The sequence below is a fragment of the Erpetoichthys calabaricus genome, chromosome 2 (genome assembly GCF_900747795.2).
Source record: "Erpetoichthys calabaricus chromosome 2, fErpCal1.3, whole genome shotgun sequence".
Taxonomy (NCBI): Eukaryota; Metazoa; Chordata; class Cladistia; order Polypteriformes; family Polypteridae; genus Erpetoichthys; species Erpetoichthys calabaricus.
In genome coordinates, this window is record NC_041395.2 from 330224027 (window position 1) to 330239428 (window position 15402).

General features: G+C 36.4%; 2 protein-coding genes across 2 annotated transcripts in view; both read right to left on the minus strand.

The window, feature by feature from the left end:
* The window catches only part of ptprjb.2 (protein tyrosine phosphatase receptor type Jb, tandem duplicate 2), a 332873-nt gene that overhangs the window by 178804 nt on the left and 138667 nt on the right, over positions 1-15402 (minus strand). The window lies entirely within an intron of this gene.
* Positions 4001-15402, minus strand: part of LOC114669660 (receptor-type tyrosine-protein phosphatase eta) — a 73429-nt gene continuing 62027 nt past the window's right edge. The window contains exons 6-10 of the mRNA XM_051922619.1: positions 14567-14620; positions 12567-12620; positions 11453-11506; positions 6581-6634; positions 4001-4269 (exon numbers count right to left, since the gene is read on the minus strand). Coding sequence (XP_051778579.1) covers positions 4001-4269; positions 6581-6634; positions 11453-11506; positions 12567-12620; positions 14567-14620 — 485 coding nt within the window. The remainder of the gene's footprint in view (positions 4270-6580; positions 6635-11452; positions 11507-12566; positions 12621-14566; positions 14621-15402) is intronic.

Here is a 15402-nt window from a genome sequence, read left to right on the forward strand (position 1 = left end):
GTAGGGTCAGAATTTGGCATTAGCAATATGAAAGTATAGATCCATCTTGACTTGTATCAGGCTTGTATCAGCAGTTCAGGCTGGTGGTGGTGATGTAATGGTGTGGGGGATATTTTCTTGGCATACTTTGAGCCCCTTAGTACCAAGTGAGCATCTTTTAAATACCACAGTCTACCTGAGTATTGTTGTTGACCAAGTCCATTCCATAATGATCCCAGTGTACCTATCTTCTGATGGCTCCTTCTAGCAAGATAACTCACCATGTCACAAAGCTCAAATAATCTCAGACTACTTTCTTGAACATGACAATGAGTTCACTGTATTCAAATAGCCTCCACAGTCTCTAGATGTCAATCTAATAAAGCACCTATTGGATTTGTTATAATGGTAGATTCACCTAATGGATGTGCAACCAACAGATCTACAACAACTGTGTGAAGCTATAAGGTCTACCTAATATAGTAGTTGTTGAGTGTGTGTGTGTATATATATATATATATATATATATATATATATATATATATATATATATATATATGTATATAAAAATAATATGTTATTTATGTATTTGTTTTCTACTGTATATTAAATGGATATTTATTTACTAACTTTATTGCAGGACTAACACTACTCACGACAGAATCTAGATTTACAATGCATGTTCAATCTCTGTGAGCACACTTCCCAGCATGATATAGTTTTTGCTAAAATGTATTCATGTAATTTATACTCTATAATCATCTCAGTCTCTAAAACTTAAGCAACATATCTGTTTTAACCATGATATGAAAACTATACTCAACTGCATACGGCTCCAACTCCCATGTTTTATTTTTGATATTCCAAGCATTAAAGCAAATAATTTAAAAGCAAAAATGATTTTATAGTCTTTACAATACTGTTTGATCATTCATGTAAACTTGGAACTTCTTCCTGTCTCAAACTGCCTAAACTCTCTTGCTCCATTAACTTCAACCCTCATATTCCAAAAACTAATACTGTGAAACAAGTCTAAACTAACCTTATGATACACCTCCCTAATACATTGGTGACTTTCCATTTCTGTTTTGACCCATCACAGTACTGTTACATATGTTTAAAAATGTCTCATCAAAATCATTAGCTGAAAAATGTTAGAGACAAATGATGTTTCCTCACTTGTAAATGCTGTGATGGTAACCGAATCACCCACTGTCATGTTATCTCCAGCGATTGCAAACACAAAGAATGAATAGGAGGTTGCAGAGTTGAGCCCCGTCACATTAATGCACATGTTACTGGTAACAAGTCGTGTGATTTCTCCATTTGTTGAAAAATTGATGCCGTAGGAGACATTTCCTCCCCATGGTTCAACCCAGCAAAGACTAATGGAAGTTGCTGTCACATTGCTAGCAGAAGGAGAAGTGATAGGGCCAGGCTCTGTAAGATCAAATGAGAAATTAAATTATTCTTTTCAAAGCTTATGCATTCAACAAAAAAACAGAATAAATTCCCAAAACAATTTAAAAAATGAAATGTTAGTGAAAATTCTTTAGTGAACAGTCATAGCTTATTATACAAGACTTACAACTGTAGATGATATTTTCAGATTTAGCTATCATGTGAATAAGAAAATAGCAATACTTGCAGAAATAGGAAACAAATTGCTAAACAAGGAAAGATACCATTTCTTAATCCTGCTTTAAGAATTTAACAGCTAAACTAGAAGTATGTGAAATTCATGGATCACAACTCTAATTTGAACAACAGTGTAAGTATGGTTTATAACAACGAACAGCGAGGTACAGTGCATCCAGGAAGTATTCACAGCGCATCACTTTTTCCACCTTTTGTTATGTTACAGCCTTATTCCAAAATGGATTAAATTCATTTTTTTCCTCAGAATTCTGCACACAACACCCCATAACGACAACATGAAAAAAGGTTACTTGAGGTTTTTGCAAATTTATTAAAAATAAAAAAACTAAGAAAGCACATGTACATAAGTATTCACAGTCTTTGCTCAATACTTTGTTGATGCACCTTTGGCAGCAATTACAGCCTCAAGTCTTGTTGAATATGATGCCACAAGCTTGGCACACCTATCTTTGGCCAATTTCGCCCATTCCTCTTTGCAGCACCTCTCAAGCTCCATCAGGTTGGATGGGAAGCGTTGGTGCACAGCCATTTTAAGATCTCTCCAGAGACGTTCAATCAGACAATCTTTCTCATGGTCTGAGAGTCCTTCAGGTGCCTTTTGGCAAACTCCAGGCGGGCTGCCATGTGCCTTTTACTAAGGAGTGGCTTCCGTCTGGCCACTCTACCATACAGGCCTGATTGGTGGATTGCTGCACAGATGGTTGTCCTTCTGGAAGGTTCTCCTCTTTCCACAGAAGACCTCTGGAGCTCTGACAGGGTGACCATCGGGTTCTTCGTCATCTCCCTGACTAAGGCCCTTCTCCCCCAATTGCTCAGTTTAGATGGCCGGCCAGCTCTAGGAAGAGTCCTGGTGGTTTCGAACTTCTTCCACTTACAGATGATGGAGGCCACTGTGCTCATTGGGACCTTCACAGCAGCAGAAATTTTTCTCTAACCTTCCTCAGATTTGTGCCCCGAGACAATCCTGTCTCAGAGGTCTACAGACAATTCTTCTTCTTCATGCTTGGTTTGTGCTCTGACATGAACTGTCAACTGTGGGACCTTATATAGACAGGTGTGTGCCTTTCCAAATCATGTCCAGTCAACTGAATTTACCACAGGTGGACTCCAATGAAGCTGCAGAAACATCTCAAGGATGATCAGGGGAAACAGGATGCACCTGAGCTTAATTTTGAGCTTCATGGCAAAGGCTGTGAATACTTATGTACATGTACTTTCTCAATTTTTTTATTTTTAATAAATTTGCAAAAACTTCAAGTAAACTTTTTTCATGTTGTCATTATGGAGTGTTGTGTGTAGAATTCTGAGGAAAAAAATGAATTTAATCCATTTTGGAATATGGCTGTAACATAACAAAATGTGGAAATAGTGATGCGCTGTGAATACTTTCCGGATGCACTATATGCCTTGGAAAAATTGGAAATGACTGAGTGCACAAGGTAACAGTGACATAATACAAAGGCCACAAAACACAATCGAATGTTTGGAATTTGATTGACTCCTCGATGGAGCAGAGCATTAATGGTCAGTAGGTAAATTTTATTGAATGATTAACACCACCCAGCACAGTATCTGCATTTACACTGCATGTTACACCTCTGTGGGCACACTTACCAACATGATCGCTTTGCTAAAGTGTATTCATGGTTATTTATGCTCCCTGGTGAGATCTCTTGGATAAAGTAGTACAAACACATTAAAACAACATAACCAGGACTGTGTCTTTCTAACCACAGCCATAAAATAACAACCATTACCAGAACTGACTGCAACTTGCAGTGCTATCCAAGCAGTGGTTCTCTATGCAAATCTCAATCTTTAATACTTAACCAAAGTTTTTGTTTTAACCATGAAATAACTATACTCAGATGCATAGAGCTAACACTCCCATGCTTTCTTTTTGATATTCCACACATTAAAATAATTAACTTTCAATGTAGAAATTATTTTACTGTCTTTACATAACCGAATATTCCTTCACACGAACTTATAAAACCGGCCTGTCCCCAACTCCCTGAACTCCCTCACTCTACCAACTACCACCCTCAAAGTCCACAAACGAATCAGGTTAAACAACTCTCAACAAACCTAATCATGGAGATCCCAAATACATTGGTGACCCCCCATTTCAGTTTTTACCCATCACAATCCAATCTGTTACATACGTTCACATATATCTCCTTAAATTCCATCAGTCGAAAAATATTACAGGCAAATGAGTCAACTAAAGGTAAATCTAAAGAAGATTACTTCATTGTAAATAAACTGTTTACAGTATATTGACAAATTACCAAGTTCTATTAGATAGAATCTCTCTCTAAAGGAGCTGATTTTTGCAAAAAATTTTATTTCTATGTGAAATTTACTCACTTGTAAATGCTGTGATGGTAACAGAATCACCCACTGTCATGTTATCTCCAGCGACTGCAAACACGAAGAATGAATAGGAGGTTGCAGAGTTGAGCCCCTTCACATTAATGCACGTGTTATTGGTAACAAGTCGTGTGATTTGTCCGTTTGTTAAGAAATTGACGACGTAGGAGACATTTCCTCCCACTGGTGCAACCCAGCAAAGACTCATGGAAGTTGTTGTCACATTGCTAGCAGAAGGAGAAGTGATAGGGCCAGGCTCTGTAAGATCAAATGAGAAATTAAATTATTCTTTTCAAAGCTTATGCATTAAGCAAGAAACTTAGATGAACTTGCCAAAAGATGTTCAAAAGTGAAACTTTTACTTTAGTGAATAGTCATGGCTTATTATCCAAAGCTTAAAACTGTAGATGATATCTTCAAATGTAGCTATCATGTGAATAAGAAAATAACAATACTTGCAGAAAGATGAAACACAAATTGCTAAACAAGGAGAGATATGTACGATACCATTTCCTAAGCCGGCTTAATACTGAGCAAGGATACCGGTTTACTGGAACATGTCGCAACAAGCACAGGGAGCAAGTCAGGCAGCATTTCAGAAGACAGGACACCATTTTATTAGGGCTTGAATACACTAACATACTAGAGGATATTTATCATCACCAATCCACCTAACCTGCATGTCCGTGAACCATTGGAGGAAACTTGAGCACCCAGAGGAAACCCACACAAATTACACGTAGAGTGGTACCAGGACATAAACTCTGGTCTCCTTACTGTGAGGCAGAAGTGCTACCAACATGCCACCGTGCCCCTCAGAAAGAAATGTCACTGGTTAAATTGAATAATGTATTCTTCCTGCAAGCAACATTCGCTGGAATTCCACTGGAAAAAAATTGTTTTATCCTAAACCATTATTCATTAGGAAAAGTTCAAATGTTAGTCTGTAGCAGTACAATTTTTAACTGAAAGACCACCTGGGTAACTTTTTTAGTTGAAGGTTATTAATGATACGGGAACATAAGAATGGAAAAAAGCTTTCCATGAAAAAGGCATATAATAAGACAAAATTTCTACATTAATGATCATTGAAAGCCATGTAACAATCTAATCAAAGCATTGGAAAATTATCCAGATTCAGGATCATGTTGAATTTCAAAAAAACTTTCCACCTAATAAGGGAACCAAACATTTAGAATTATCATCGGAAATTAGACGGTGTGCATTCAGTACACAAATAATAAACAACTATCTCTGAAAAAAAATTTGTGGAGAAATAAAAACATTTTCTATTGTAAAATCTGAAATGTATCATAAAACTTTTTGTTCTTTATTTCACCTTATACAATTTCTTGTATTAGGAATTTGTTAGTTATCGCATACCCCTTGGGGTCAGAGTGCCGGGTCAGCCATTGTACAGCACCCCTGGAGCAATTACAGGTTAAGGGTATTGCTCAAGGGCCCAGCAGAGTAGAATCTCTTTTGGCAGTGATGGGGATTCAAACCGGCAACCTTCTGGACACCAGCAAAAATCCATAGCCTCAGAGCCACCACAGTTCTCAAACTATTTAGATGGAAACAGAGTTTAACGGCTAAAATAGAAGAACATGAAATTCAGTGAAAGCAACTAATTTGAAAAACAGTGTAAGTATATTTTATGAGAGTGAAGAGCGAGGCATGCTTTGAGAAACTTGGAAATGACTGACTGCAGAATGTAACATCAGTAACATAATACAAAGGCCACTGAACATAATCAAATGGTTGAAATTTGATTGGCACCTCAATGGAACAGGGATTTTGCGGTCAGTAGCTTGACTTTATTGGATGATTAACACTACCCAGCACAGTATCTGCATTTCCCCTGCATGTTACACATCTACAGGCACAATTCCCAACATTATTATTTTGCTAAAATGTTTTCAGGTCATTTATGCTCCCCGGTGATATCTTTTGGATAAAGCAGTACAAACACATTAAAACAACAAAACCAGGACTGTGTCTTTCAAACCAAAACCATGAAATAACGACCATTACCAGAACTGATTGCAACATGCAGTGCTATCAAGGTAGTGGTACTCTATGCACATCTCAATCTCTAATACTTAAGCAAAGTTTCTGTTTTAACCATGAAATGGTAACTATATTCAGATGCATAGAGCTCCAACTCCCATTCTTTCTTTTTGATATTCCAAGAATTTAAAAAGTAACTTTCAAAGCAGAAAGAATTTTATTGTCTTTAACAGCTGTCCTTTCCTGCAAATAAATCAGGTGAAACAAATGTAAACTAACTTAATCATACAGCACCCAAATGCAATAGTGACCGTCCATTTCTATTTGACCCATCACAGTCCTATCTGTTACATACATTCACATATGTCTCCTTAAATTCCATCAGTCGAAAAATATTACAGGCAAATGAGTCAACAAAAAGCAACTCAAAAGATGATTACTCCATTGTAAATAAACTGTTTACAGTAAATTGACATATTACTCAGTTCTATTACATAGAATCTCTTTCCAAGGACCTGATTTTTGCAAAAAATGTTATTTCTACCTGAAATTTACTCACTTGTAAATGCTGTGATGGTAACTGAATCACCCACTGTTATGTTATCTCCAGCGACTGCAAACACAAAGAATGAATAGGAGGTGGAAGAGTTGAGCCCCGTCACATTAATGCACGTGTTATTGGTAACAAGTTGTGTGCTTTGTCCGTTTGATGAGAAATTGACACTGTAGGAGACATTTCCTCCCACTGGTGCAACCCAGCAAAGACTAATGGAAGTTCTTGTCACATTGGTAACAGAAGGAGAAGTGATAGGGCCAGGCTCTGTAAATGCAAATGAGAAATTAAATTATTATTTTAAAAGCTTATGAATTCAACAAGAAACATAGATGAATTTCCCACAAGATGTTCAAAAGTGAAAATTTTAACTTAGTGAACAGGCATGGCTTATTATCCAAGATTTAAAACTTTAGATGATATTTCCAGATTTAGCAATCATGTGAAGAAGAAAATAACAATACTTGCTGAAAGATGAAACACAAATTGCTAAACAAGGAAAGATATGAACAATACCATTTCCTAAGCCCTCTTAATCCTGAGAATGGATGCTGGTTTACTGGAGCCTGTCGCGATAAGCACAGTGAGATAGTCGTGAACATTTCAGAAGACAGGACACCATTTTATTGGGGGGTGAATACACTAACATACTAGAGGCTATTTATCATCACCAGTCCACCTAACCTGCATGTCCGTAGACCATTTGAGGAAACCTGAGCACCCAGATGAAACCCACACAGATAAGGAGAGAAGATGCAAATTTCAGGTAGAGTGGTATCAGGACATAAACTCTGGCCTCCTTACCGTGAGGCAGAAATGCTACCAACATGCCACTGTGCCCCTTAGAAAGAGATGTTACTGTTTAAAATGAAACAATGTATTCTTCTTGTAGGAAACATTCACTGGAATTCCATTGGATAAACAATTTATTTTGTCCTAAACTTTTATTCTAGGAAATGTTCACATGTCAGTCTATAGCAGTACAATTGTTAATTGAAAGACAATTTGGATAACTTCTTTAGTGGAAAGTTATTAATGACATTAGAACATAAAAATAGAAAAAAGCTTTCAATGAAAAAGGCATATAATAAGACACAATTTCTACAGTAATGATCATTGAAAGCCATGTAACAATCTAATCAAAGCAGTGGAAAATTATCCGGATTCAGGATAATGTTGAATTTCAAACAATCTTTCAACCTAATAAGGGAACCAAACATTTAGAATTATCATAGGAAATGAGACGGTGTGCATTCAGTACACAAATAATAAACCACTATCTCTAAGAAAAATATCGGAAAAAGAAAAACATTTTCTATTTGTAAAATCAGACATGTATCACAAAACTTAAACATGTTCCCAAACTGTATAGATGGAAACAGACTTTAACGGCTAAAATAGTAGAACATGAAATTCACAGAAAACAACTGTAATTTGAACAACAGTGTTAGTACTATGTATTTTATGAGAATGAAGAGTGAGGTATGCCATGGGAAACTTGGAAATGACTGAATGCTAAATTTAACATCAGTGACATAATACAAAGGTTGCTAAACATAATCGAATGGTTGGAATTTGAATGGCCCCTCAATGGAGCAGAGATTTTGCAGTCAGTAGCTTGACTTTATTGAATGATTAACACCACCCAGCACAGTATCTGTATTTATACTGCATGTTACACCTCTGGGACACACTTCCAACATGATTGTTTTGCTAAAATGTATTCATGTCACTTATGCTCCCTGGTGACATCTGTTGGATAAAGTAGTACAAACACATTAAAACAACAATACCAGGACTGTGTCTTTCTAACCACAGCTACGTAAGAACGACCATTACCACAACTCAATGCAACTTGCAGTGCTATCCAGGTAGTGGTTCTCTATGCACATCTCAATCTCTAATACTTAACCAAAGTTTCTGTTTTAACCATGATATGGTAAGTATACTCAGATGCATAGAGCTCTACTTCCCATGCTTTCTTTTTGATATTCCACACATTAAAATAAGTAACTTTCAATGTAGAAATTATTTTATTGTCTTTACAAAACTGAATATTCCTTCACACGAACTTATAAATCTTGCCTGTCCCCAACTCCCTGAACTCCCACACTCTATCAACTACCACCCTCAAAGTCCACAAACAAATTAGGTTAAACAACTCTCAACAAACCTAATCATAGAGATCCTAAATACATTGGTGACCCCCCATTTCTATTTGACCCATCACAGTCCTATCTGTTACATACGTTCACAAATATCTCCTGAAATACCTTCAGCTGAAAAATATTTCAGTCAAATGATTCAACTAAAAGCAAATCTAAAGAAGATTACTTCATTGTAAATAAACCGTTTACAGTAAATTGACAAAGTACTGAGTTCTATTACATATAACCTCTTTCTAAAGGAGCTGATCTATGCAAAAAATGTTATTTCTATGTGAAATTTACTGACTTGTAAATGCTGGGATGGTAACCAAATCACCAACTGTCATGTTATCTCCAGCGACTGCAAACACAAAGAATGAATAGGAGGTGGAAGAGTTGAGCCCCGTCACATTAATGCACGTGTTATTGGTAACAAGTCGTGTGCTTTGTCCGTTTGATGAGAAATTGACACTGTAGGAGACATTTCCTCCCACTGGTGCAACCCAGCAAAGACGAATGGAAGTTGTTGTCACATTACTAGCAGATGGAGAAGTGATAGGGCCAGGCTCTGTAAGTTCAAATGAGAAATTTAATTATTATTTTCAAAGCTTATTCGTTCAAAAAGAAACATAGATGAATTTCCCAAAGGATGTTCAAAAGTGAAACTTTTAAATTAGTGAACAGGCGTGGCTTATTATCCAAGGCTTAAAACTGTAGATGATATTTCCAGATTTAGCTATCATGTGAATAAGAAAATAACAATAATTGCAGAAAGATGAAACACAAATTGCTAAACAAGGAAAAGATATGTACGATACCAATTCCTAAGCTCACTTAATCCTGAGCATGGATGCCGGTTTACTGGAGCCTATCAAAATAAGCACAAGTAGCAAGTTGGGAACATTCCAGAAGACAGGACACCATTTTTATGGGGGGTGAACACACTCACATACTAGAGCCTATTTATCATCACCAGTCCACCTAACCTGCATGTCAGTGAACATTGGGAGGAAACCTGAGCACCCAGAGGAAACTCAAACAGATAAGGGGAGAAGATGCAAATTCCACGTAGAGTGGTCCAAGGACATTAACTCTGGTCTCCTTACTGTGAGGCAGAAGTGCTACCAACATGCCACTGCGCCCCTCGGAAAGAAATGTTACTGGTTAAACTGAATAATGTTTTCTTCTTGTCAGCAACATTCACTGGAATTCCATTGGAAAAACAATTTGTTTTATCCTAAACCATTATTCAAGGAAAAGTTCAAATGTTAGTCTGTAGCAGTACAAGTTTTAACTGAAAGACCATTTGCATAACTTTTTTATTTGAAGGTTATTAATGACACGGGAACATAAGGATGGAAAAAGCTTTCCATGAAAAAGGCATATAATAAGACACAATTTCTACATTAATGATCATTGAAAGCCATGAAACAATCTAATCAAAGCTGTAGAAAATTATCTAGATACTGTACAGGATAATGTTGAATTTCAAAAAATCTTTCAACCTAATAAGGGAATCAAAAGTTTACAATTATCATAGGAAATGAGTCGGCGTGCATTAAGTACACAAATAATAAATCACTATCTCTGAGAAAAATTTGTGGAGAAATAAAAACATTTTCTACTGTAAAATCTGAAATGCATCATAAAACTTAAACATGTTCTCAAACTGTTTAGATGGAAACAGAGTTTAATGGCTAAAATAAAAGAATATGAAATTCACTGAAAGCAACTGTAATTTTAACAACAGTGTAAGTGCTGTGTATTTTATGAGAATGAAGAGTGAGGTATGCCTTGGGAAACTTGGAAATGACTGAATGCAAAATTTAACATCAGTGACATAATACAAAGGCCACTAAACATAATCGAATGGTTGGAATTTAATTTGCTTCTCAATGGAACAGAGGGTTGGAGGTCAGCATCTTGACTTTATTGGATGATGCACACCCAGCGTAGCACAGTATCTGCATTTACACTGCATGTTACACCTTTGTGGGCACAGACAATGAAATGTATTCATGTCTCTTATGCTCTGTTGGATAAAGTAGTACAAACACATTAAAACAACAAAACCAGGACTGTGTCTTTCTAACCACCGCCATGAAATAACGACCATTACCAGAACTGACTGCAGCTTGCAGTGCTATCCAGGTAGTGGTACTCTATGCACATCTCAATCTTTAATACTTAACCAAAGTTTTTATTTTAACCATGATATAATGATACTCAGATGCATAGAGTTCCAACTCCCATGCTTTCTTTTTGATATTCCACACATTAAAAGAAGTAACTTTCAATGTAGAAATTATTTTACTGTTTTTACACAACTGTTATTCTTTCACATAAACTTATAAATCAGGCCTGTCCCAAACTCCCTGAACTATTTCACCCCACCAATTACCAGGCTCAAAGTCCACAAACGAATCAGGTTAAATAACTCTCAACAAACCTAATCATAAACATCCCAAATACATTGGTGACCCCCCAATTCTGTTTTGACTCATGACAGTCCTATTTGTTACATGCGTTCACAAATGTCTCTTCAAATTCCTTCATCTGAAAAATATTACAGGCAAATGAGTCAACTAAATGCAAATCTAAAGAATATTACTTCATTGTACATAAACTGTTTACAGTATATTGACAAAGTTCTCAGTTCTATTACAATGAACCTCTTTCTAAAGGAGCTGATTCTAGCAATAAATGTTATTTATACATGATATTTACTCACTTGTAAATGCTGTGATGGTAACTGAATCACCCAGTGTCATGTTATCTCCAGCAACTGCAAACACAAAGAATGAATAGGAGGTTGCAGAGTTGAGCCCCGTCACATTAATGCACGTGTTATTGGTAACAAGTCGTGTGCTTTGTCCATTGGTAGAGAAATTGACGCCATAGGAGACGTTTCCTCCCACTGGTGCAACCCAGCAAAGACTAGTGGAAGTTGTTGTCACATTGCTAGCAATAGGAGAAGTGATAGGGCCAGGCTCTGTAAGTTCAAATGAGAAATTTAATTATTATTTTCAAAGCATATGCATTAAGCAAGAAACTTAGATGAACTTGCCAAAAGATGTTCAAAAGTGAAACTTTTACTTTAGTGAACAGTCATGGCTTATTATCCAAAGCTTAAAACTGTAGATGATATCTCCAAATGTAACTATCATGTGAATAAGAAAATAGCAATACTTGCAGAAAGACCAAAACCAGGACTGTGTCTTTCTAACCAAAACCATGAAAGAATGACCATAATCAGAACTGATTGCAACTAGCAGTGCTATTCCGGTAGTGGTACTCTGTGCACATGTCAATCTCTAATACTTAAGCAAGGATTCTGTTTTAACTATCATATGAAAACTAAACTCTGATTCATAGAGCTCCCACTCCCATTCTTTCTTTTTGATATTCCAAAAATTAAAAAAGTAACTTTCAAAGTAGTAAGTATTTTACTGTCTTTAACAACTGTCCTTTCCTTTACACAAACTTATAAATCCGGCCTGTTCCAAACTCCCTGAACTCTCTTGCCCCACCAACTACCACCTTCAAATTCTACAAACGAATCAAGTGAAACAAACATCAACTATCTTAATCATACACCACCCAAATACAATAGTGAACCCCCATTTCTATTTTGACCCATCACAGTCCTATCTGTTACATACGTTCACAAATGTCTCCTCAAGTTCCTACAGTCGAAAAATATTATGGTCAAATGAGCCAACTAAAAACCACTCTAAAGATGATTACTCCATTGTACATAAAATGTTTACAGTTATTAAGTAGAATCTATTTCTGAAGAAGCTGATTCGTGCAAAAAATGTTAAGTCTACGTGATTTTTACTCACTTGTAAATGCTGTGATGGTAACTGAATCACCAACTGTCATGTTATCTCCAGTGACTATAAACACAAAGAATGAATAGGAGGTGGAAGAGTTGAGCCTCGTCACATTAATGCACGTGTTATTGGTAACAAGTTGTGTGCTTTGTCCGTTTGTTGAGAAATTGACACCGTAGGAGACTTTTTCTCCCACCGGTGCAACCCAGCAAAGACTCATGGAAGTTGTTGTCACATTGGTAACAGAAGGAGAAGTGATAGGGCCAGGCTCTGTAAATGCAAATGAGAAATTTAATTATTATTTAAAAACCTTATGCATTATGCAAGTGGTATCAGGAAATAAACTCTGGTCTCCTTACTGTGAGGCAGAAATGCTACCAACATGCCACTGTGCCCCTCAGAAAGAGATGTTACTGTTTAAAATGAAACAATGTATTATTCTTGTAAGCAACATTCACTGGAATTCCATTGGATAAACAATTTATTTTGTCCTAAACTTTTATTCTAGGAAATGTTCACATGTCAGTCTATAGCAGTACAATTATTAATTGAAAGACAATTTGGATAACTTCTTTAGTGGAAGGTTATTAATGACATTAGAACATAAAAATGGAAAAAAGCTTTCCATGAAAAAGGCATACATTAAGACACAATTTCTACAGTAATGATCATTGAAAGCCATGTAACAATCTAATCAAAGCTGTGGAAAATTATCCGGATTCAGGATAATGTTGAATTTCAAACAATCTTTCAACCTAATAAGGGAACCAAACATTTAGAATTATCATAGGAAATGAGACGGTGTGCATTCAGTACACAAATAATAAACCAATATCTCTAAGAAAAAAATCGGAAAAAGAAAAACATTTTCTATTTGTAAAATCAGACATGTATCACAAAACTTAAACATGTTCTCAAACTGTATAGATTGAAACAGACTTTAACGGCTAAAATAGTATAACATGGAATTCACAGAAAACAACTGTAATTTGAACAACAGTGTAAGTACTATGTATTTTATGAGAATGAAGAGTGAGGTATGCCATGGGAAATTTGGAAATGACTGAATACTAAATTTAACATCAGTAACATAATACAAAGGTTGCTAAACATAATCGAATGGTTGGATTTGATTGGCCCCTCAATGGAGCAGAGATTTTGTGGTCAGTAGCCTGACTTTATTGAATGATTAACACCACCCAGCACAGTATCTGTATTTATACTGCATGTTACACCTCTGTGACACAGTTCCCAACATGATTGTTTTGCTAAAATGTATTCATGTCACTTATGCTCCCTGGTGACATCTGTTGGATAAAGTAGTACAAACACATTAAAACAACAATACCAGGACTGTGTCTTTCTAGCCACAGCCACGTAAGAACGACCATTACCACAACTCAATGCAACTTGCAGTGCTATCCAGGTAGTAGTTCTCTATGCACATCTCAATCTCTAATACTTAACCAAAGTTTCTGTTTTAACCATGATATGGTAAGTATACTCAGATGCATAGAGCTCCACTTCCCATGCTTTCTTTTTGATATCCCACACATTAAAATAAGTAACTTTCAATGTAGAAATTATTTTATTGTCTTTACACAACTGAACATTCCTTCACACGAACTTATAAATCTTGCCTGTCCCCAACTCCCTGAACTCCCTCACTCTACCAACTACCACCCTCAAAGTCCACAAACGAATCAGGTTAAACAACTCTCAACAAACCTAATCATAGAGATCCCAAATACATTGGTGACCCCCCATTTCTATTTGACCCATCGCAGTCCTATCTGTTACATACGTTCACAAATATCTCCTGAAATACCTTCAGCTGAAAAATATTTCAGTCAAATGATTCAACTAAAAGCAAATCTAAAGAAGATTACTTCATTGTAAATAAACCGTTTACAATATATTGACAAAGTACTGAGTTCTACTACATATAATCTCTTTCTAAAGGAGCTGATCTATGCAAAAAATGTTATTTCTATGTGGAATTTACTCACTTGTAAATGCTAGGATGGTAACCAAATCACCCACTGTCATGTTATCTCCAGCGACTGCAAACACAAATAATGAATAGGAGGTGGAAGAGTTGAGCCCCGTCACATTAATGCAGGTGTTATTGGTAACAAGTTGTGTGCTTTGTCCGTTTGTAGAGAAATTGATGCTGTAGGAGACATTTCCTCCCACTGGTGCAACCCAGCAAAGACGAATGGAAGTTGTTGTCACATTGCTAGCAGATAGAGAAGTGATAGGGCCAGGCTCTGTAAGTTCAAATGAGAAATGTAATTATTATTTTCAAAGCTTATGCATTCAAAAAGAAACATTGCTGAATTTCCCAAAGGATGTTCAAAAGTGAAACTTTTACATTAGTGAACAGGCGTGACTTATTATCCAAGGCTTAAAACTGTAGATGATATTTCCAGATTTAGCTGTCATGTGAATAAGAAAATAACAATACTTGCAGAAAGATGAAACACAAATTGCTAAACAAGGAAAAGATATGTACGATACCATTTCCTAAGCCCACTTAATCCTGAGCATGGATGCCGGTTTACTGGAGCCTATCAAAATAAGCACAAGTAGCAAGTTGGGAAAATTCCAGAAGACAGGACACCATTTTTATTGGGGGGTGAACACACTCACATACTAGAGCCTATTTATCATCACCAGTCCACCTAACCTGCATGTCAGTGAACATTGGGAGGAAACCTGAGCACCCAGAGGAAACTCACACAGATAAGGGGAGAAGATGCAAATTCCACGTAGAGTTGTCCAAGGACATTAACTCAGGTCTCTTTACTGTGAGGCAGAAGTACTACCAACATGCCACTGTGCC